The following is a 22,906-nucleotide window of genomic DNA, read 5'->3' on the forward strand; positions in this document are numbered from 1 at the left end:
GATGCACAGGAGGCTCGTATCACAAGATCAAAGGACATAGGAGGGAAGTACAAAACCCAGATCATGAATCAAACCTGGGACCTTTCTGATCTTTATGCTCCATTGCCACATCATGGAGGCATTGAATTATCACATGGTTCAGAAACCCTCACTTCAAATTCAGGAATAACTGTTTAAAAGTGGCTGCAGGGAAAATAAACTCTACTGAAGGTAGACGCTGAACTTGACTCTGAACTGGGTTATACTTCAACTAGCAACAGATGCTCTCCAGTATCTTAGACAAGTGTCCATTCTTCATGTGCAAGTGCTATCAGAAAGCCACCAGAGAGGGTCATAGCCCCTTTTGCCTGTCTTAATACTTTAAAGTGGCGGGGGGTGGGGGGCAGACACCGGATAACTATCAGTGTTTTAGTACCTAAGGCAGCAGGATGGAAAATAGTTGGACAGTGTTCCCATTCCTAATTTCAATATTTCTATTGCCTAATTATCCTATTAACCACAGAAAGGAGCAACACCTAGAAAAACAAAAAAATGGCATGAACATGACGCCATAGTCAACAATTTGGAAATGAATTTTTATGAAATTTGAAATATTTTCTCAAATTCCCTCCATTGTCCTTTGCTCTTGTGTCTTATGCTGCAACCCATTCTCCTCCAGTCAGAAGCTTATCTTTCAGTCACCACCAGTCACTCCTGCTCTTTTGCATCATGTTCCAGGAGCTCTTTATTGTGGTAATTCTCTCCCATCCTTCAAACAACTAGCAAATAAAATAAACTGGAAATGCCAGAGATTTGAAAAAGATACTGGAAACGCCCTGCAACATCTGTAAAACTAGATTCAAGTTTCAAAAGCAGACTCTTGCACATTAACCACTAAGAAACAAGATTATCTGGTCATTTATTTCAGTGTTTGTGGGAGCTTGCTGTGTAGCATTTGCATACACAGCAACTGTGACTACACCTCAAAAGCAAATTATTGGTTGTGAAGCATTTTGGAACATCCTAAGAAAATTAAATTTGCTACAAAATTGCAAGGTCTTTTTAAATACTGATGAATCGGCAGTGTATCTCACTGCCTCAAACTTTACCATCCCATGCTCATGGCTCTTCTCTTCCCCTTTTGAACCATCCCAAGGCAATTGTCTAGGAAACAAACACTGTACAAATGCAGGTGTGTGATGTTTTTATTTAAATAAAACCACATACATAGAGAGTGAAGAATCTATTGTATATAGGTATCTTCCTTGACATTGAAGATAGTCAGGGCCATTGCAATCCTCTAGTGAAGTAAGGTTAGAGACATAATTGGATTATTGCCCGCAGACGTATTTTTGTCTCTAATTTAAAGTTATAAATTGTACTTTTTTATGCTTAAACTGCTATTGTATATTCCTACATTCTCCTTTACAATGGAAACTACCTATGTCAATTTTTTCACAGTATAACATCCTGTTGCTAGTGTTGATATTGACACCAGGGCCACTGAAAGGAGGGTGTGCTGATCGTGTGATACATCTACCATAGGGAGCTATCTATAGGAATGCGAACATATATCATTGAAGTTATTCACATTAAGGGCACACATGATGTAAGATTTTATTAAATAATTCAATAGAAATGTTTATAGACGGGGCCACAAGGTGGTTCACTGTAGGGGAGAGGTGTGTCGGTGTCAGGGGTCCTGGGGACGGTGCACTCACCCCGGGCCGGTGTGTACTGCAGCCTGAAGGCCTCATTGTGCCATATGTAGCCGGCACAGAGCAGGGCCAGGCGGCACACGATCCTCTCCAGCTGCCGCTCCAACTCAGCCCGGCAAACCCCGGGGTTCTCGCCGCCGAGGTAATAAAGCCTGTAGCCGACAGTGTCCTGCGGCCACTCGCTGTGCCGCTCCTCCAGCAAACCCTCCATCACCGGTACCGCCAGCCACCCGGTCCGACACCAATGTCTTCCCCCCACCCCCGTTCCGATACCCAAAGTCTTCCCCCCACCCCCGTTCCGATACCCAATGTCTCCCCCACCCCCGGTCCGACACCTAATGTCTCCCCCCTACCTCGGTCCGACACCTAATGTCTTCCGCGTCGCTCAACGGCTTCACGCGCAACCATGGAGGTTACGTGGCCCGTGCCCGAGACGTCATCCAGCAAAATGACGTCATCCGGATACACGACGTCACCGTGTCGGTGACGTCACAGTCACTCAATTCGAATCGCGGGAAATAACGGTCGGATGCAAATTTATTAAACCCCAAATGGTGAGTAAAGTACATCGGGATGTGAGCGAGATTTCATATCCGTCCCAGTTAGATATTTTTAAATTGTTGTCGCCTGTGAAGGTTTTGATATGTTGAAGGTCCTAGAGAAATGCAAGTTGTTGTTATTGTTGTTGTTGTACTTCACAAATCTCCAAAGTTGACTGGAAAATGTCCAGAGGGCGACGTCTGCTCAACCCTCCATAAACTGTTATAAAAACCAAAAGCTACTGCGGATGCTGGAAATCCAAAACAAAAACAGAATTACCTGGAAAAACTCAAGCAGGTCTGGCAGCATCGGCGGAGAAGAAAAGAGTCGACGTTTCGAGTCCACATGACCCTTCAACAGAACTGAGTAAAGTTAGGAGAGAGGTGAAATATAAGCTGGATTAAGGTGGGGTGGGGGGGAGGGGGGAGAGAGAAGTTGAGGGTGGGGTGATTGTGGAGATAAGCAAGCAGTGATAGGAGCAGATAATCAAAAGATGTCACAGACAAAAGGATCAAAGAGGTGTTGAAGGTGGTGATATTATCTAAGAAAAGTGCCAATTAAGAATGGATGGCAGGATACTCAAGGTACAGCTCTAGTGGGGGTGGGGTGGAAAGACTAACAAGGTATTAGTTGTAGATTTAAAAATAATGGAAATAGGTGGGAAAAGAAGAATCTATATAAATTATTGAAAAAAAAACAAAAGGGAGGGGGAAGAAACGGGGTGGGGATGGGGGGGGGGTGGAGTTTAAGATCTAAAGTTGTTGAACTCAATATTCAGCCCGGAAGGCTGTAAAGTGCCTAGTCGGAAGATGAGGTACTGTTCCTCCAGTTTGCGTTGGGCTTCACTGGAACAATGCAGCAAGCCAAGGACAGACATGTGGGCAAGAGAACAGGGTGGAGTGTTAAAATGGCAAGCGACAATCACCACCTTCAACACCTCTTTGATCCTTTTGTCTGTGGCATCTTTTGATTATCTGCTCCTATCACTGCTTGCTTGTCCCCACAACCACCCACCCTCAACTTCTCTCTCCCCCCACCCCCCACCTTAAACCAGCTTATATTTCACCTCTCTCCTAACTATACTTCAGTTCTGTTGAAGGGTCATGTTGGACTCGAAACGTCAACTCTTTTCTTCTCCACCGATGCTGCCAGACCTGCTGAGTTTTTCCAGGTAATTCTGTTTTTGTCCTCCATATACTGTACCAGGTGTGAAATGTACAAGAATTTCACTGAGAAAGTTATAGACCAGGAGATCACCAGGATTGGAAAGGGCGGAAGAGCAGAGGAGGCATCATGAGAACATGAGAAATAGGAGCAGGAGGAGGCCATTCGGCCCCTCGAGCCTGCCCCGCTATTCAATAAGATTATGGCTGATCTGCCCCAGGCCTCAACTCCTCTTTCGTGCCAGCACCTCATAGCCCTCAACTCCCTGAAAGTTATAGACCAGGAGATCACCAGGATTGGAAAGGGCGGAAGAGCAGAGGAGGCAAGAAGCCGCCCAAGAAGCGGAGGAAATCTCGCAAGCAGAGCTATTCCACTTACGTGTACAGGATGACATGAAGCTATTAATGTATATAATATTTTGGAACATATTTTTCTTTTAAAATAGAGATTTAGTCTGTGGGTGTGTCTTAATTGGATTAAAACCAGCTAGTCTGGGTGCCTTTGATGTACTTTGATGTTGTTTGAGATGAAAACAGAGAGGTAGTTTTCATTTGCATTTTTTGAATACAGCATTAAAGAAGTGGGGTGAAAAATTGATGCTTTTCTAACAGCTACCAAGCAATATGTTTATATTACTAATAAAATTGGTACAGTGAATGGGGTTTCATTGTTAAAAAGTAAAGTTCAAAGAGACTGGTGAGACAATTTGAATTCGATCAGTGGTGGTAAGTATAACTTCAGCAGTTTTCGGGTGTGCAGGGCAGAGGCAATGTAAGATCAAAAGGCAGCTGCAAGCCTCCAACTGGCTCCACAGTGGAAAGTGAAAATGCTTTGCCTGGTGTTTGGTTGCTGTTGTCTTAATGGAGATTAGTTTGGGAATTTGTTAAAAGTTATGATAGCAGTAATTTGTAGCCATGTGTACATATATTTTAACCTGTGTAAATTAATAAAATGTTTCTATTAGTTAATGTAAAGCCTCCAGGACTAGTGGTCTGATTCCTGAGTTTAGAGTCGCATCTCAAACATAACACTAAACAACCATAATAACCAATGATTTTAAAAGTTTCCCTCTGGGATTTTTAAATAACTCTGCTTTACCAGCTGGATGGGTCATAAGGATGCTGACCCAGGTCCACTTGGAAGAAAAAAGTGCATTCTACAGGAAAGTCGGAGCTTGATCTGGGACCGTTTTCTATAAAGTATTAAAACTCTTATGTCTGCATGAACTTTCTTTCCAATTTACTGTTAAAATTCTTAATCAGGTTTTTATGTCAATAGTTAGCATTGAAACTGTTTATGTAACCATTGGGAAATAAATGTAAACTGTTGCCTGTAGGGAGGTAGTTGCAGGTTCTGGCCAGTAGGCAATGCTGTGGAGCAAGATTCTGCCCACACTTTTACCATCTTGTACACAGAAGAATTTATTTGTTAACCCACTCTGGGCAATTTTCAGGCAACTGAAATGTTAATCAATCGAATATTGTCTGAAAGGAGAACATGACTGTGGTGGATGGAATATTTGCAATATAAGGACTGCAGATGTCCAGTAGTTATTTGTATTAATTTATTCACTAGACTTTTATTAAATTAATAGTAAATTTATTGTGCTGGTATAAAATAATTTACATAGATTATATATGCAGCTATATATATCTCTAACCTCTGCTCTTACCTCTTCAAGCATAGACCAAAGTTCAGATCCTCATGCATTTGTCAAACATGGAGGTTAAAAAGGCTGTAGTCTGCTTCACAGTGATGTGTAGCCAGGGAATTTTGTTGGGTAAGAAATACATAAGGATTCCTGACAGTGAATTGCAATGCAGCGATTTGGTTGTAAAGTTCAGATTACATCCATGACTGCTGTCAGCCTGAATCTCATGGTTTAAACCCAAAGACTGGAACACAGCCTTTGGTAGAAATCCATTACTGTTTTTGTGTCTAACCTGGAGACCTGGGTTAAAACATTGGTGCTGAGTTTGCCTGGTACACAGCATTGGACTTGGACATCAAAGTGTTGTGAGGTTTCCTGTCTGTCTTTACCATGCTGAAGGCTAGTGTTTGTTAAGTAGCTAGGGAGAAACTCTGCAGCTCGGGAGAACAGCTAAGAAAAGGCATGACCTAGAGGACAGGTATGTGAACACCTTGGGTTGCAGAGAACCAAGCAGTTACTGAAGCTCTGCACTTCGAGTGATTGAACCACATTGGGTATGTGTCCATACTGCAGTCAGAAAATCATAGCACGTTCACACATTTTATGATGTGTTGTGCTGCTCTCCATGTAGTTCGAGAGGAACCCAAACCCACTCCTGCCAGTTGTACCATGATCAGTTAGTGCCTTTCTACCTTCGAGGAGGAGATACGCGGGATCAATTTGGCGTTGAGTTAACTCTATGGTGGCATGCTACTGCTAGGAGATTAGAACCTAGTTGCATCTTTGTGGAACGTGACTCAAACATTAACCTGACATCAAGCAAAAAAAAAAATCATTAGACTTGTTAGAGTAATAGAGCAGCAGTGAGTGATCAGAGATGGATTCTTGTGAGGGCAGCATTGGCAGTCCTCCAGGAGAAATGACAAAAATTAATTAGAAATACGCCGACAAGGATAGAATGTCTAATAAAAATTCCCTCAATGAAGAAAAATCACCTGTAGTGATGAATGATTTACAGGTGAGGGGTAATAGCCACAGATTAAAACAAATAATTCATGGATTTACTAGTTAGTTGGACACCAAAAATTGGACTGCAATAATGGATTTTATTTTTAATCTGTATTTTTAATGCGCTATGCATTTCCTCCTCACCCTAGGGCTCTCTGTGACATGCACTGTTTTCCAGCGAGAACAGTTTAACCACTTTCAGTACTGTTCCCTAATCTGCTGCTAAACAGAGTCTTTAGCAGACAGCAGAGATAATTGTAGGTAATTACTGGTAACTGCAGGGAGCCCGGAGATAGTGTTCTCAGCTTGTTGGCAATTTAAAGGAAGAGGAAGGAACTTTCATTCATTTAGCACCTTTGATGATCTCAGGATGTCCCAAAGCACCTATGAGATGTTTGTACATAAAGCAGCTTAATATAATGGAGGTTTTGCAAAAATCATGTCCCAATATTTTACCATTTACATCTACCATGGTTAGTTTTAAGACAGAAGAAACAGCGCATTTCACACTCTCAGGATGTCCCAAAGTGTTTTACAGACACTGAATTACGTTTGAAGTGTCGTCATGTTTTGTTAGCAAATGCAATAGCCAATTTTATAGACAGCAATGAGATAAATGACCACTTAATCTGCTTTTGTTGGCACTGATTGAGGGATAAATGTTGGTCAGGACACCAGGAGAACTCCCCAGCTCCTCATTGAATGGCCATAGTTTCATACATCTACCTGAGTAGGCAGACAGTGCCTCGATTTAATGTCTGATCCAAAAAGCAACAATTCGAACAGTGTAACACGCTCTCAGTGTTAATTGTATATCAATTGTGCTTAATTATATGCAGGTGGGGGGTATTAATTAGTGTTTCACTTGTGCATATAAAAAAAGTGGCACTTACTGAAACTGTGGTGTGGTTGAGTTAGGAGATATATGCTTGTAATGTTTCACTCTGTAAATAAATGTAAGACTGAGTAAAGATTGGCTCCAGTATCATCCTTCACCAACTGGCTATCTGGAATAGAACATCAGTACAATACTCAAGTGCTTAATGTGGCTTGAGCCTCTTATTCCTCTCCAACAAAAGGATAGTGCCATTATCTCAGGCAAGCCTTTTAAGCTTGAGAAAATGTTGACACTAAAGGCTGAAGCAGCTTCTTCACCTCACCATGGGTACCATTACTGTTGGTATGAGAGACTTTAGAATTGCTTTATTGTGTCTACTGTTTACAGGGGAAATGGGTTTAAATAATTTACACCTGCATGGGCCAAAAAAAAGTTTACAAAAATACTGCCATTGGGGAGATTATGTGGAGTCCATAGTGATTGCTTTGAGAGAGGGTTTGAAAGAGGGCGGGTTCCCGGAGGGAGACTGGCTGGAGTAAAGAAATTAGATGGCGTGGGAGGAGGGGAGTAGAGGGAAAGACTAAGGCTTGAATTTTCGCTCCCGGGTCACGAGCACAGAGTCGAGACAACTCCTGGCTCCACAAGCCTGGCCTGGGCAAAAGTGCCCCTGAAGTTACGATTTTCAGTCCAGGGGGTGGGTGAAAATGGGAGTTGAGATGGGCATCTCCAGAAAGAGTTTGGAGGTTGCTGGGTGCGGAGGTGGCCTGGGCAGAAGGTCTGTTTTGATGCTGTGGCACTTTGTTAAAGATATCAAAAAATGAAACAAAATCACACCAGCCATTCTTTGGCTATATAATGAAAACGCAAAGTAACATCCAGTGCCTTGACTGTTTGCACTTGCACATACCCTCTGTACTCCTATGCACACAAGTCCAAAACAGGGGCTCATGTATTGCCTAGTTGACAGTGTAAAAAAAAACTACATCTTTTTTTCTTTTAAGAATGTTGATGGACCAGCTGTGTATTCCCAGTATTTTCAACATTTTCTCATTTCATTTATAACTGAGATCACACAGGGGTGTCAGAGTTGAATATCTTTACATATTAAAACAAAATAGGGCCACCTTGGGCCAAGGGAGGGAGGAAAAAGATTACAATTTTCAGTTTGACTTGTTTGAATCTTGCATGTTGTCAGAATGTAAGAATCTGTGGCCAGGACTGACAGGCCCTTCCAGCTAAAGGGTTCTCAGTGGGGAGAAATGGAAAACGCACCAAAAGGAGAAGTGACATTTTGCTTTTTTTTAACTTCTTGGTAGCCACAGAACTACAGATCAATCAAGCCTTGGTTATTCTGCACAACACCTTGAGCCAACACAATGTCAGCGTCCTCTACCTGTCTGACTATTGCCATAAGGTAAGAAGGTATTTAAATAGTTGTTTGGCAGTACAGAACATGAGTATTGCTGAAAAAATAAACATTTTTTTTGCCGAAGCTTTTCACCTTGCACTCATCAGGACAATTTATCAGAATACCAAATGTAAAGGGAAAAACAATTTATACTCTATGAGAAGAGAATGCTGATTGATTGGTAAGTGCAAAACTCAAAACACAGTGTCTAACATTAGATGTGATTCTGCAATTGGACAACATTTGCTATATATCCCTTGGTGTGCTAAGAATTATGCCGACAACCAATTTAAGATTGTCAGTCGGACTTGCATTTGCATGTACTGGAAGCTACATATGTTAATACGCAGCGTCTTGTTCTTTGCAAACAGAAATAACATGTACACACATTGAGCCTGTTTCAGCTAAACAAAATAACTGACAGCAGTTCGCTGGTTCATTCCTCAGGACAATGCCTTGACCAATCAGAGCTGCTTGGTTTAAATTTCAAACAATGCTTGGCAGTTAACTGTCAGTCACCACCAACTGGTGCATTCTCAATGGCAATGCCTCTACCAATCAGGGTCCACTTGCCAATCAGTCAGCACGCTCTTCTCATACAGTATAAATTGTTGTTCCCTTTGCATTTGGTATTCTTGTGAATTGTCCTGATGAGTATAAGATGAAAAGCTTTGACAAAAAAAATCTCATTTTTTCAGCAATGCTCAAGAAGGTATTTGTCGATGCATTCAAGCATCACCTGTAACGTATACCTGGGCATTTACCTGGCAGCAGCAATTTCTCAGGGCAGAATGATTGATTGATGAAGTCTGTGTACTACTGTTTAATGTACTAGGGCTACATTTCAGCCTGTACTGTTTTATGCGGGCTCTAATTTGCATGTGATTTTTGGAAATAATATATAGATTGGAAATAATCTGTCACTTAGACAGACCTTGTTTTTACTACTTAAGCATCTCATTGCAAGCCAATGACTTGGATGTGTAGTTTTCATTTATTCATGAACTACAGAAACCTGAGTCTATACAGCAAATTCATGAACTAGCAGAGTCTCTGAACTCATGACCAAAACTACAGCAAACAAAACCTCCTGTAGTGTTCAATTATTCTGGGTTTGATTATGCAAATCTGTTTACTATTGATGTTCATTGTGCCTGATTGGTTAAGCCTGGGTGTGGACTCAGAGAAAAGTAAACAAACTCTAGAAGTTGCTGAAAACCTGAACTGTAAGCATGTAGCAGGTATTTTAAACACTGTGAATAAAACCTGTTACTCACAGAAGCTGGTGTCATCTCTGCATAGCTCCGAGATAGGAAATATATGACATCTCCCGAATGCAGGAGAATTATTTCTCCAGCAAAATGCAATGAGTGGAGGATATCTACTCAGTGTCAATAATGTGCATAAAATCAATCAGGTCACTCTCAACAGTGTGGTATCCAGGCATAATTGACAGCAGAATTATCAACCATCTCCATTCTGGCCAGGAATAGTGGTGTCACTACAGGCAGCTGAAAATTTATTAGATGGTTCAATTTTCACAATTGTGTTCACTCCTGGTTGGCTCAAGATCACTGCTGGCAAATAGCATCCTCACTGGGTATGGTTGTCTCTTGGGCTGGGTCAATAGTTTGTGACTTGCCAAAATCCATTCTAGAATGGAGGGGCTTTATTTTCCTCTGTTCATCTGATTGCTGTTTACAGGATGTTGCTGACATAGGGCAACTGCTACACTCACTTACAGAACAAATTCACAGTGCTCCAAATAGTAATTCATTGGATGAAGCACCTTGACATGGTTCAATGTGAAAGTCACTATATAAATGCAATTTTATTCTAATTCATAGGAATATTGGAAAGTATTGCAGCAGTAAGTAACATTTTTGTCTATCTGACTGGTCCTAAAGTACAAAAACAGAATGCAGGGTTCACTCTATAGTCTTTATGGTATTTTTTTCACACATGCCTCTTCAATATTTTTGAAGTTATCAGCTGTCATTGTATCTCAGGCAACCTCTTCCATGCATTCATCATGTTCAGTGTGAACTGGTTATATCTGATCCATTATTTCACTTTCACTCCCTGAGCTTGCTTTTTTGTCATTCCTGGGCCGTGGCAAACAATTTCCCCAAGTTTAACTTGTCAATACTCTTAAGGATGTTGAACACCTCAACAAGGTTCCAGTTCAGTCTTAAGCTCAGTGTAAGAAAATTCAGGTCCTGTAGCCAATTCCGGTAGCCGCTTCCTATAGTCTCAACTGCATGCATTTGGCAGAGATACCAACATTAAGTTGTCAAGCGTGAGATTGTCAGAGACTTTGTGCAATAAACAAGTCCAAATTTTGGAAGCAGTGCGACTACTGAAGCAATCTTTACCCATTCTATGAAAGAATTTATAGTGTATGATCAAAATCTATAAGAACAGGAGTGATAATACAAATTTATGTGGCAGCGTTGGAATCACAAAAGAGGTTTGTTTATCTGATTTGCTAATGCCACCAAGGTTCTGTGAGGGCTTGAGTCCATAACCTTCTGAGTTAGAACTGAGAGTGCACCCAACTGAGATTCATATACACAATGGTGGCTGTTGCGCTATAAACAAGTGGCCAATGAATATTTCTATGTTGGGAGCAATGAAGTTAAAAAGGTTATGGTTACTGGAGAGTTGATAAAAACAGGCTGAGTAACTGATAATATAAAGTGCACAGGAACAATAAACTGATGATAAGTAAGGTTTCCATGTAAACAGGCTTTTTCCATGTACACTGTCACTAGGTAACCTACATGCATAACCTAAGGTTATATCAAATGAGAGATTGTAGAGGTAAAACATCTTTGTTCATGAACTTATAAAATGCATTTATAACATATGATTTTAGCATCTTAGCCTTAAGCTGTGAATTCTCTCTCTAAGCCTCTCTGCCTTGCTGCAGCTTTCTATTTTCAGAAGCCACCACTAAACTTACTTCTTTGCCTGTACTAACAGACGCCTACCTGAACTCTCCTTCCTTTGTTGCTCAGCCCCTGATCACAACCATGTGAAATACTGAGGTGTTTTACTATGTTAAAGATGCTTATCAAACAGATGTCGTTGACCTTGCTTCAAATAGCAGAGAATCTTATCCTGGTGCAGAATAAAAAGTCTCTTTTGTGAAAAGACGCAAGCATTGGTTGATTCTTATGTAAGACTTATACCTCCCAGTGTCATATTGCAAGGAAAAGAATTTCAGACAGAAAGTAACTCAGCACAAAAATATTAGTTATATTTTTTGCATGTGTCCCATGTATTGTTTTGTTACCTTTTTGAAGGGTGTGGAAGAATTGCAACCCCACACTGTGTCTTTTAGGTTCCCCCTTCTGCAATCCCACATGCTGCTGATTTAACATGGAATGACAATCCTTGGAACCCATAGAGAGATTCATTTTTCAGATTAATGCCCACATGTTACTTCCCCCCACTCCCCTCGCCACACCCCCAATCAAGCTGTGGACAAATACCTAGAAGAGGAAGGAGCAACTGAAGAGCAAATTAAAAGAAACCTACAGTACCTGATGGCAGCCACCAGGTGGTGTGAGAAGCTAGCTATTCTGACTGAATATTTTTGTTCTGTCGTCTGACTTGCTTTTTATATTCCACAAACTGTTCTGAGTGATCCATGCCTGGATATATACTGATTAAAAGCACTTCTCATTTGCTGTTGTGTAGAATTCTTGATCTAGGCAGGAAATAGTTTCCTATATTTGTTTAATTTTTTTGACTTGTGCCGTTGAAGGTCATGGGTTCAAGCCCCACTCCAGGACATGAGTGTAAAGGTCGATGCAGAGTTGAGGGACAGCTGCATTGTCAGGTTTTGCATTGTCAGGTTTTGCATTGTCAGATTTTGCATTGCCATCTTTTGGATGAGACTTTGGCCTGAGATCCATTGTTCAGATGGATGTTAAAGATCTCATGGCACTGTTCAAAGGAGAGTGGGAAATTCTCCGTGTCCTGGCCAACATTCCTCCCGCAACCAACAGAGCACATAAAACTGAAACAAGTGACCAATTAGTTTATGGGATCTTGCTCTGCATAAAAAGGCAGCTGCATTTCCCTATATAAGAACAGTCACTTCATTTGAAATATATTTGCAGCATTTTGAAAGGTTTTGGAAAGATATGAGAAATCCCTATAATACACATTGCCCGCTGTTTTATAGGGCACCCAGAACCATAGAGATATAGAGCACAGAGGGTGACCATTCAGCTCATTGTGCCTATGCTAGCCCTTTGCTACAACTATCCATGACTAATCCCATTGTCCTGCTGTCCTCACAAAGCCCAGCTTTAAACATCTGCTTCAACTACTTATCCAATTTTTCCTTAAAAGGTGTATTCATTCCTGCTTCAGCTATTCCCTGTGGTAAACCATTCCATACTCCAAAAACTCTCAGAGTGAGCAGGTTAACATCCACCTGAACTGGCAGACAGAAGGGTCTCAGTTTAAAAAAGGTGCATCTGACAATGCACTTTCCCTTGGTTGGTGAATTTAATTGAGAACCAGGATCAATTTATGCCATTTTGCCTTGCATTCGTTTAAAGACAAAAGAAATTAACCCCCGCACCTTTCCATAGGCCAGTTAGAGAGGTTCTGACTGAACTAAAAACTATCTTAGCTGTTAAGATTTTAATAATTATAAGAATCAATTTGCTTTTAGATACGCACCCCTGTTGGAGTAAGGTAATTGGTAGTTAGTGCTGTTTTTTTGTTATTATTTGTTTGTTCAGTGATCAGTGTTTCCATGACTTCTGGACCTTTAATACAAACAAATGATTCTCAGGCAGCAAATTATGGAAGATGTAAACATTCACTAGAACATAGGGGCATGGAGATAGGAGGAGGCCAATTAGTCCCTTGAGCCTATTCCAACATTCAGTGAGATTTTGGCTGATCTGCGACCTGACTCCATATACTCACTTTTAGCCTATACCGCTCATCAAAAATTCACAGTTTTTACATTCACAGTTTTTAAAATGAACAATTGATCTAGCATCAATTGCCATTCGCAGAAGAAAGTTCCAAACTTCTGCTGCCCTTTGTGTGTAAAACCGTTTCCTAATTTCACTCCTGAAAGGTCTGGCTCTAATTTTCAGATTTACACCCCCGCCCAACCCCACCCCACCGCCCCTCCCCTCCTCCCTCTCAATTCCTGGACTCCCCAGCTACCAGAAACAGTGCATATTTATCTACCCTCTCTGCTCCCCTTAATATTTTGAGAAATTCAATCAAATCACCTCTTAACCTTCTAAGTTTCAGGCAATGCAACCCCCGTGGCGGCTTCCCTCCAGGACACCCTGGTCCACTCCTCCATCACACCCTACACCTCAAACCCCTCCCATGGCACCTTCCCATGCAACCACAGAAGGTGCAACACCTGCCCCTTTACTTCCCCTCTCCTCACCGTCCAAGGGCCCAAACACACTTTTCAAGTGAAGCAGCATTTCACTTGCACTTCCCTCAATTTAGTCTACTGCATTCGCTGCTCCCAATGCGGTCTCCTCTACATTGGAGAGACCAAACGCAGACTGGGTGACCGCTTTGCAGAACACCTTCAGTCTGTCCGCAAGCATGACCCAGACCTCCCTGTCGCTTGCCATTTCAACACTCCACCCTGCTCTCATGCCCACATGTCCGTCCTTGGCCTGCTGCATTGTTACAGTGAAGCTCAACAAAAACTGGAGGAACAGCACCTCATCTTCCGATTAGGCACTTTACAGCCTTCCGGACTGAATATTGAGTTCAACAATTTCAGATCATGAACTCTCTCCTTCATCCCTACCCTCTTTCCGATCCCCCTTTTTCCAATAATTTATATTTTTTTTACAAATATATTTTTCTTTTCCCACCTATTTTAAAATTTATTTCGATCTATTGTTTCATCTCCACCTTTTAGTCCATTTCGATCCCTTCCCCCCACCCCACCCCCACTGATGCTGAACGTTCAGTGCTCAGCAAAGGACTCAGTTTCATACCCTTACGCCCTCACCTCAATGAATTTCGGGCTCGGCACGATGCTGAACTCTTCTTCCGCTTCCTTCGTCTCCGTGCTCACTTCTTTGGGCAGGTGTCCTCTCCCCGTTCAACGGATCCTTTTACCCGCCTCCAATATTCTCCCTCCACCTGGACCCCTCCCTCTGGATTTTTACCTGCTCTTGATCTTTTCATTGAGAACTGTCGGCCTGACATCAGTCCTGTCAATTTTTCTGCTCCTCTCACCCACTCTAACCTGTCTCTTTCTGAACTTGCCACACTTCGTTCTCTCAAGTCCAACCCTGACTTTGTCATCAAACCTGCTGACAAGTGTGGTGCTGTTGTTGTCTGGCGCACTGACCGCTACCTCGCAGAGGCTAAGCGTCAACTCGCAGACACTTCCTCCTACCTCCCCCGGACCATGACCCCACCAAGCCATTGTTTCCAGGACTGTCACTGACCTCATCCCCTCTGGGGATCTTCCCTCCACAGCTTCCGACCTCATAGTCTCCCAACCTCGGACGGCCCGCTTCTACCTCCTATCAAAATCCACAAACAGGACTGTCCCGGTAGACCGATCGTGTCAGCCTGTTCCTGCCCCACGGAACTCATTTCTTGCTATCTTGACTCCATTCTCTCTCCCCTTGTTCAGTCCCTTCCCACCTACATCTGCGATTCCTCTGACTCCCTACATCATATCAACAATTCCAGTTCCCTGGCCCCAACCGCCTCCTCTTCACCATGGACGTCCAATCCCCCTACACCTCCATCCCCCACCGGAGGGGGGTAGGGGTGGAATTGTCACCCCCTTTGACATCTGTGATTTATAGTTTACCTCCCTACATTATCGCTTCTATTTTGAATGTTTTGCCTCAATCTTTCTTGTTGTATCACTTGTACGTTTGCAAACGATAACGGAAAGGTTGGATGGTGTTTGCTGCTGCAGCATAAGGTCCATTAGCACTTGTATGTTTTTTTGTGCAGCAGGTCATGGGAGAATTGTCGGCTGCACCTTTTTGACAAGGCAAAAAAGAACCTTTATTTTCTAACTTTAATTACCGGCAATGTGATTTTTAAGCTCTCAGGTAAAATATTCTGGATTGAATTCAAACAAAGCATGAAAAACTACACCTCTTGTCTCTTTTTGAGTGAAGAGAATGAAGAAATTACTATTTTTTACACTCCAGTTGACAACAGCTGTTGGCACCAAATAAATACTTGAGGCTTATGCCTGAGGATTTTACATTAAGAAATTAACTTCTGAGAGAGATAATAATTCTCCATGATGGCACAATAACTACTCTGGAGTCACAGCAGATTCTTCACAGCCTCATAAAAGCAGCTTAACTGCCTCCTGTGTTTCACAATGTCATTGTGCTTAAAAGGATATTTTTAATCAATTGAAAACTTGTTTTGGTACCTCATTTGTCAATTGTGATATAGCAGAACATATAACAAGGAGCAGTGGGTTACCAATCTCTTAGCATCAAGATGATGACATGCATAACTTGTGACTTTTCCGCTTGGAACAGAGCCCCTAGAATTCCTCAGCACCTCAATATCAAACTCTGCAGCCTAAAGGTTTCCACTCTGTGGCATCTGGTCCCGGGTTTGGGGAAATTTCTGTCTCAATATAATTACTTCAAGCATTCTATTAAACGTGGGCTAAACTGGTGACATTTGCTTAGAAAAATTGGCTGATTGAAAGTTTAAAAGCTGTCTCCTGTGTGTAGCATTTGTGTCTCTGTGGATACCTCCACTGTTTATAGTAACACCTGCCACCTTTACTCAGCCAGATGAGGCAGCTAGATGTTACGTGGCAGGTAACCAATGCCTGGTGTACCATCATCTGGTGTACTAACACCAATAATGGTATACCAATACGAGTGCTGGATGTACCAGTTCCAAGGGGTCCAATACCATAGAACCATAGAAAAGTTACAGCACAGAAGGAGGCCATTTGGCCCATCTTGTCCATGCCAGCCCGAGGACACCCAGGTGCCCTTTCTAATCCCACCTTCCTGCACCTGGCCCATAGCCCTGTAGTTTACAGCACTTAAGGTGCAGATCCAGGTACTTTTTAAAAGAATTTAGAGTATGTAGTGCACCAATATTTAGTGTTCTGGGTTAAAATGGTGTCATTGACCTTCAAAACCTGGCTCTAGAGTTTATGTAAAAACAGCTATTAAGGAGTTGAGATTAACTGAGTTACATAATGCACATGCATTTCACACTTTGCACATTCTTACTGCAGGTTAAGCGTGCAAGGCGTGAAATACATGAAGTGCAAATCAATAGGGATTAAAAGGCTGGTTTCAACTGATACCCATTTGGACTCAACACTCCATTCTGGTGTTGGAACATTGTCAATTTGAGACAGTAAGCTAGGGTTTCCTGTCCTAGGAAAGAGCTGTTTCTGAGAGGAGCCTGTGGAAATAAATAAGCTGCTTAATAGAATAGTAAGAGGCATTGCGTTCAACTACGCCAGGACAGGTGGGTGCACGGTCTGGACTGTGAAGGGAAATTAAGAACAAATGTCAGGAATTATTTCTTTACATTGGAAGTTGCCAACAGCTGGAAAAGTGGTTCCAGGAAGGGTGGGTGAGTCTGGGATTCTGGGCTCATTTAAGAAATAGCAGGATGCTGCAATGGTGAAGCTTGGGAGTTCCAGGCCCTGACATTATAATAGTACCAAATGGAAAATCTAGGCTGTGGTGCCATGGGATGATTGGACACTTTGATCTTCCACTTGCCACATCGACTCAGTGTTCTCCAATCCTATTCCCACCTGCAGAGTTCTCTATCAGACACTGGGTAGCCGTGGAACTGGTGAGTCTAGTATCTGCTCTCAGGCACTGCCCTGTTCCACAGCATTGTAATAGGGATTCAGGTTTACTATTTTGGTCTGCGTTTGCCACTTTGGTTTTATGAGTCACAAAAAGTTAGTATGCAGGTACAGCAAGTAATTAAGAAGGCTAATGGAATGTTATTCTTTATTACATGAGGGATTGAACGTAAAAGTAAGGATGTGATGCTTCAGTTATACAGGGCATTGGTGAGACCACACCTCGAATACTGTGTGCAGTTTTGGTCTCCTTATTTAAGGAAGGATGTAAATGCATTGGAGGTGGTTCAAAGGAGGTTTACTAGATTGATACCTGGAATGAGTGGGTTGTCTTATGAGGAAAGATTGGACAGACTGGGCTTGTTTCCACTGGAATTTAGAAGAGTGAGGGGTGACTTGATTGAAGTAAACAAGATCTTGAACAGCCATGACAAGGTGGACGTGGAAAGGATGTTTCCTCTTGTGAGTGAGTTCAGAACTAGGGGGCACTGTTCCAAAATTAGGGGTTGCCCTTTTAGGACAGAGATGAGGAGAAACTTTTTCTCTTTGAGGGTTGTGTGACTTTGGAATTCTCTGCTTCGGAAGGTGGTGGAGACGGGGTCATTGAATATTTTGAAGGCAGGGGTAGATAGATTCTTGTTAGGCAAAGGAATCAAAGGTTATCGGGGTTAGATGGGAATGTGGAAATCAAAACACAAGAAGATCAGCCATGATCTTATTGAATGGCAGAGCAGACTCATGGGGCCAATTGGTCCACTTCCTATTTCTTATGTTCTCATCAGGTAATCAGAGGCAGCATGGTGAGAAGGGAGCAGCATTGCACCCCCTTTGACATCTGTAATTTATAGTTTACCTCCCTACATTATCGCTTCTATTTTGAATGTTTTGCCTCAATCTTTCTTGTTGTATCACTTGTATGTTTGCAAACGATAACGGAAAGGTTGGATGGTGTTTGCTGCTGCAGCATAAGGTCCATTAGCACTTGTTTTTTTGTGCAGCAGGTCATGGGAGAATTGTCGGCTGCACCTTTTTGACAAGACAAAAAAGAACCTTTATTTTCTAACTTTAATTACCGGCAATGTGATTTTTAAGCCCTCAGGTAAAATATCCTGGAGTGAATTCAAACAAAGCATGAAAAACTACGCCTCTTGTCTCTTTTAAGATGCCACTTAAAACCTCCATCTTTGACCAAACCTTTGACTGCCTGTACCAATGTCTGCTTCTTTGGCTTTATGTCAGTTGTTTAGCCTGATTATACTCCTGTGAAACACCTTGGATGTTTTATTCCTGTAAAGGTACAAAAATAATGCAAGTCATCAAAGCCTATGTTAAGAAAAATGGCCTTATACAATGCATCCTCAATTTGTTTTAAAATATCAATTTGGATCTGTGACTGTACACTTACTGATTGATGAAGATCTTGGATTCAAAACTGACAATAGCAGCTTGTGTATGTAATCTAGGCCGATACTTCACTGTAGGACTGAGGGAGTGCTGCATTGCCAAAGGTCCTATATAAATGCAAGTTCTTTCATTTAAAGTGCTTCACAGCCACCGAACTACTTTTGAAGTATAATCACTGTTAGCAGGCAAGCAATGTATTGTCTTAAAGTTAGAGCTTTATTGCAAAATCATCATCTAGTACAGAATGTGCAGTGGTCAGCCACGGAACATGGAAGTTATCCAATTTGTAAGTCTGATAGACCATGGCATTTAATTAAGTTCCAACACCAGAGCAATGATTATTCTTAAGTACTGTGGTTTACGACAACATATTTCATAATTGGGTTGGTAATATTTAATTAATAGATGGCAACAGCTGTGTCATCTGATAAAATATTAATGTTGCATCAACAACTCTACATTGCCCACCGAAGCAACAACTTTATTTTTTGTGAGCCTTTTATGGGTCTTTTATCTTTATTACAATGCATGTTATTTAGCAATCACCAAACTGCTAGCACGACAAAAACAGAAAATTGCTGGAAAAACTCAGCAGGTCTGACAGCATCGGTGGAGAGAGAAAAACAAAATTAACGTTTCGAGTCCGTATGACCTCTCTTCGGAGCTGAAGAGAAGTGGAAATGTGATTAAATTTATACTGTTTAAAGGGGGTGGAGCAGGTGAAGCTGGATAGAAGGCCAGCGACAGATGGGTACATAGGAGGGATTGACAAAGATGTCATGAACTGAAGGGACAAAGGGATTGTTAATGGTAGTGGTAAGGGCTAAAAAAGGTGTTAATAGTGGCATAAAGGTAAGAAAGCAGAATGTGACAGACATCTGTCACTTGTTCCGTGTTGTTCTTTCACACAATGCTACCCTTGTTCTGCTATAATGACATTGTGCTTTCTTACTTTTATGCCACTGTTAGCACCTTTTCTTAGCACTAACCACTACCATTAACACCCCCTTTGTCCTTTAGTTCATGACATCTTTGTCAATCTCTCCTTTCTCCCCTCCTATTGCTGGCCTTCTATCCAGCTTCACCTGCTCCACCCCCTTTAAACAGTATAAATTTCATCACATTTCTACTTCTCTTCAGCTCTGAAGAAGGGTCATACAGACTCGAAATGTTAACTTTGCTTTTCTCTCTCCACCTATGCTGTCAGACCTGCTGAGTTTTTCCAGCATTTTCTGTTTTTGTTTCAAATTTCCAGCATCTGCAGTATTTTGCTTTTATCTTCTATTAGCACCATCCACATTAGACAACCCATCCACAAGCTTCTGTCATTTGCAGAATCCCCTATTCTGCCAGTTATTCCCCAAGAATTGATGACAGTATTTACTGTTGAGTCTGCAGCTTGTGGATTCTAGCTCCATTCTATGATTTAAGCATATCATAATTTGCGCTATCATTTTGAGATCAATAGACTTTTGTGGCAGGAGGGTACCAAGAGATTTTTTTAAATTTGTTCATGGGATGTGGGTGTCACTGGATAGGGCAGCATTTATTGCCCATCCCTAATTGCCATTGTTCATAGGACATTTAAGGGTCCACCACATAGCTATGGGTCTGGAGTCACATGTAGGCCAGACCAAGTAAGGATGGCAGATTTCCTTCCCTAAAGGACATTAATGAACCAGATGGTTTTTATGACAATCGACAATGGTTTCATGGTCATCATCAGACTTTTAATTCCAGATTCTTATTGAATTCAAATTTCACCATCTGTCCTGGTGGGATTTGAACCCAGGTCCCCAGAGCATTACCCTGGGTCTCTGGAACACTAGTCCAGTGACAATACCACTATGCCACCCAAGCAAAGGTGGTTAAATGGAGCTGAGGTGCAGATCAAACATGATTTAATTAAAAGAGGCTCAAGGGGCTGAATGGCCTACACAGCTTCCTGTGTAGTATTGAAGGAATACTACATTGTTAGTAGCACTGTCTTTTGGATTAAACAATATTAACCGAGGTCCTCTCTAGCAGCACTACTTGAAGACTAGGGAGTTCTCTAGATAAACAGGTAATGGGGCAGAAGAGAACAAATTTAATGCAAGACTGGTGGCATTTTAACTTTAGGCAACAGAAGACTTTGAGTTCACAACATCACAAATAAATACAAATGCCCAAGGTCACTTGGCCCATCCGTCTATTAAAGTCTACAGTTTCCTATCAACACAGTTTCCATCCATCTCTCAATTGGTTTATAGTCTGGTAGTCCCTTTGACACTTTGGCCACTTGTTAAGTGAAGACGAATTTCCTTTTATTATTCCTAATATTTTTCTTTTGCTAGCTTTAACTCAATGCAGCAGACAATTTTTACAGCGTTGAGATGAATTATTTTTGCTGGCTGAGGCTAGGACATCTGTAGAAATCCCTTTCTCTTTTGCAAATAATACCTAGAAAACTTTTGCATCCACCTTGCCTTGGTAATCCACTTCTCACAATCCAGGCCACTCAATGCCATTTTTCCCTGTATTCCTTATCTGCCAGTTTGTCCTCTTTGCATTTCCTGAGCCTGGAGTTAGAAGGGATTGTTCTTAGTGCAGTTACCTTACAGGTGCATAAATTCTAAATCAGAAAATGAAGAACCGTTTGTATCATCGACTTGAGAGGTGGTCACATTAGTACCTGAAACCTGTTCCGTGTTTTCTGCTTTCGCTGCATTTTTGCGGTATAATTATTGCAGGTTCATGAACATGAAAATACTTTGGGTAGCCCTGAGGTTGTGAAAGATGCTATAAGTCTTTCTAATGTCAATGAATCATCATTGAATGAGTTGAAATGTGAGAATGGGGGTATTTTTAGGCTTAACTTCCAGCCCAGGCAAGTAATTCAAGACCCACACGAGTCTGGTGAGGCTCCACAGTAAACAATTGTGTTCTTTAGGAAAATACAGCCCCAATTTACTCAAAGGTAGGTTTCTCCATTCCCACTCCAATTCCCCCCACACCACCCCTCTGCCCCTCAACCCCATGCTCCTGGTGCCGGGATTTTTGGGTTAGAAAGTCTTTTTCCTCCTGTGCAGCCACCTTCTATTGCAAAACTTGTTCCAGGTCTCAATGGACTTAAAATCCTTCCTTGCTTCAACACCAATCTCCCGACCATGCATTTAGCTGTTAGTCTTCTGGGTTAAGTAATGCCCGCAGGCAGAAAGAGTACCCATCTTGAGGTTTTAACTTTCTTCCTGGTTCCTCCTGTACATTCCTTCCTCACTTCTACCTATGTCCCTACCTATAGTGGCAGCTCACCCAACCATTCTGTAATTCTGTCAGTGCATTCTTTGACTTTCATCCATCCTGGCACCACAAAAGCAACATGGTGTTCTGAACTTCTGGGGCAGAATTTTCTGACTGTCGGGTCCGCGCTGCCATTTCACGCGGGTGGGTCAATTAAGAGCCGCCCAGCGTGAATCGTGGCTCCCGAGGACGGCGGGAGTGGGCGGGCGGCGGCGGGACTGCAATGACCACCGGGTCCAATGGCGACCCGGCCGCCTGTTTTAAAAAGCTGCTGCAGCCTTTCAAAGGCTGTGAATCACGGCCAGTGGAAGGTCTCCCCAGAGCGCTACTGGTGAGCAGGCCAGGCAGGAGGGTAGGGCAGGGGGGCACTGTGCCCCTCGTTTTTCTGACGATTGCCTCGCTGCCCTCTTTGAGGAAGTGGCCGCACGGTGGGAGGTCCCCGTACCTAAGAATGGGGGGAGGAGGCCCCCCCCACATGACCAAACGTGCCTGGGAGGAGGTGGTGGAGGTGGTGAGCTCCTATGACGTGGTGCGACGCACCTGGATCCAGTGTCGCAAGCACTTCAGTGATTTGTTGCGCTCAGGCAGGGTGAGGACAATGTAGGCATTGGTCACTTAAACCAGCAGGTCGGCTTTCCCCCCTGGCCACCTCCCCACACCCCAAGTCTGAGTGTAGTGACTGCATTGAATCATTGACGGGCATGTGTCCTTTGCTGGGTGGGCCAGCAGATATTGCCCATGCCAAGGTCACCCTGAGAGGGTGGTGAAGAGATGGGTTTTGCCCCCGCAGCATGTGGTACACTGTGACTGTTTTGGGGGCAACCTGGAGGAGCTGCACCTGGGCACAGTGCTGGAACTCCAGGACATGTCAAAGTCAGGGTGATGACCTGCTGGGAGGGAGCTTCAAGGTGGCGTGACACCGATCGATCTGCTGTCCTCTGCGCTCTGCGTGCTTGCGCCTCCTTGCTATGGAAGGTTAGACCGTGTGGTGCCTAATGTGATGTAGGCAGCATTTGGCCAAGGGGGTGGGGGACAGGCCTAGCATCTTTGTGTGAGTGTTCGG

At 42.6% G+C, this 22,906-nt stretch overlaps 1 protein-coding gene and 2 long non-coding RNA genes across 6 annotated transcripts in view; 2 read left to right on the forward strand and 1 right to left on the reverse strand.

The window, feature by feature from the left end:
• Positions 1-1,994, reverse strand: part of ecd (ecdysoneless homolog (Drosophila)) — a 20,951-nt gene extending 18,957 nt beyond the window's left edge. Inside the window, exon 1 of one of the 2 annotated variants that reach the window (XM_078530978.1) lies at positions 1,701-1,994. In XM_078530978.1, coding sequence (XP_078387104.1) covers positions 1,701-1,908 — 208 coding nt within the window. In that variant the 5' untranslated portion in view covers positions 1,909-1,994. The remainder of the gene's footprint in view (positions 1-1,700) is intronic. The other variant, XM_078530979.1, reaches the window with a different exon arrangement.
• A 240-nt stretch (positions 1,995-2,234) lies between these two features.
• The window catches only part of LOC144668677 (uncharacterized), an 85,841-nt gene continuing 65,169 nt past the window's right edge, over positions 2,235-22,906 (forward strand). For all 3 annotated transcript variants that reach the window (XR_013573531.1, XR_013573532.1, XR_013573533.1), the window contains exons 1-2: positions 2,235-2,298; positions 8,215-8,312. This is a non-coding gene — a long non-coding RNA (uncharacterized LOC144668677). The remainder of the gene's footprint in view (positions 2,299-8,214; positions 8,313-22,906) is intronic.
• Positions 3,725-6,366, forward strand: LOC144668678 (uncharacterized). Its single transcript, XR_013573534.1, has 2 exons — positions 3,725-3,807; positions 6,210-6,366. It is a non-coding gene; the product is annotated as an uncharacterized LOC144668678 (long non-coding RNA).

This window comes from Cetorhinus maximus, chromosome 27, assembly GCF_964194155.1.
Source record: "Cetorhinus maximus chromosome 27, sCetMax3.hap1.1, whole genome shotgun sequence".
Taxonomy (NCBI): domain Eukaryota; kingdom Metazoa; phylum Chordata; class Chondrichthyes; order Lamniformes; family Cetorhinidae; genus Cetorhinus; species Cetorhinus maximus.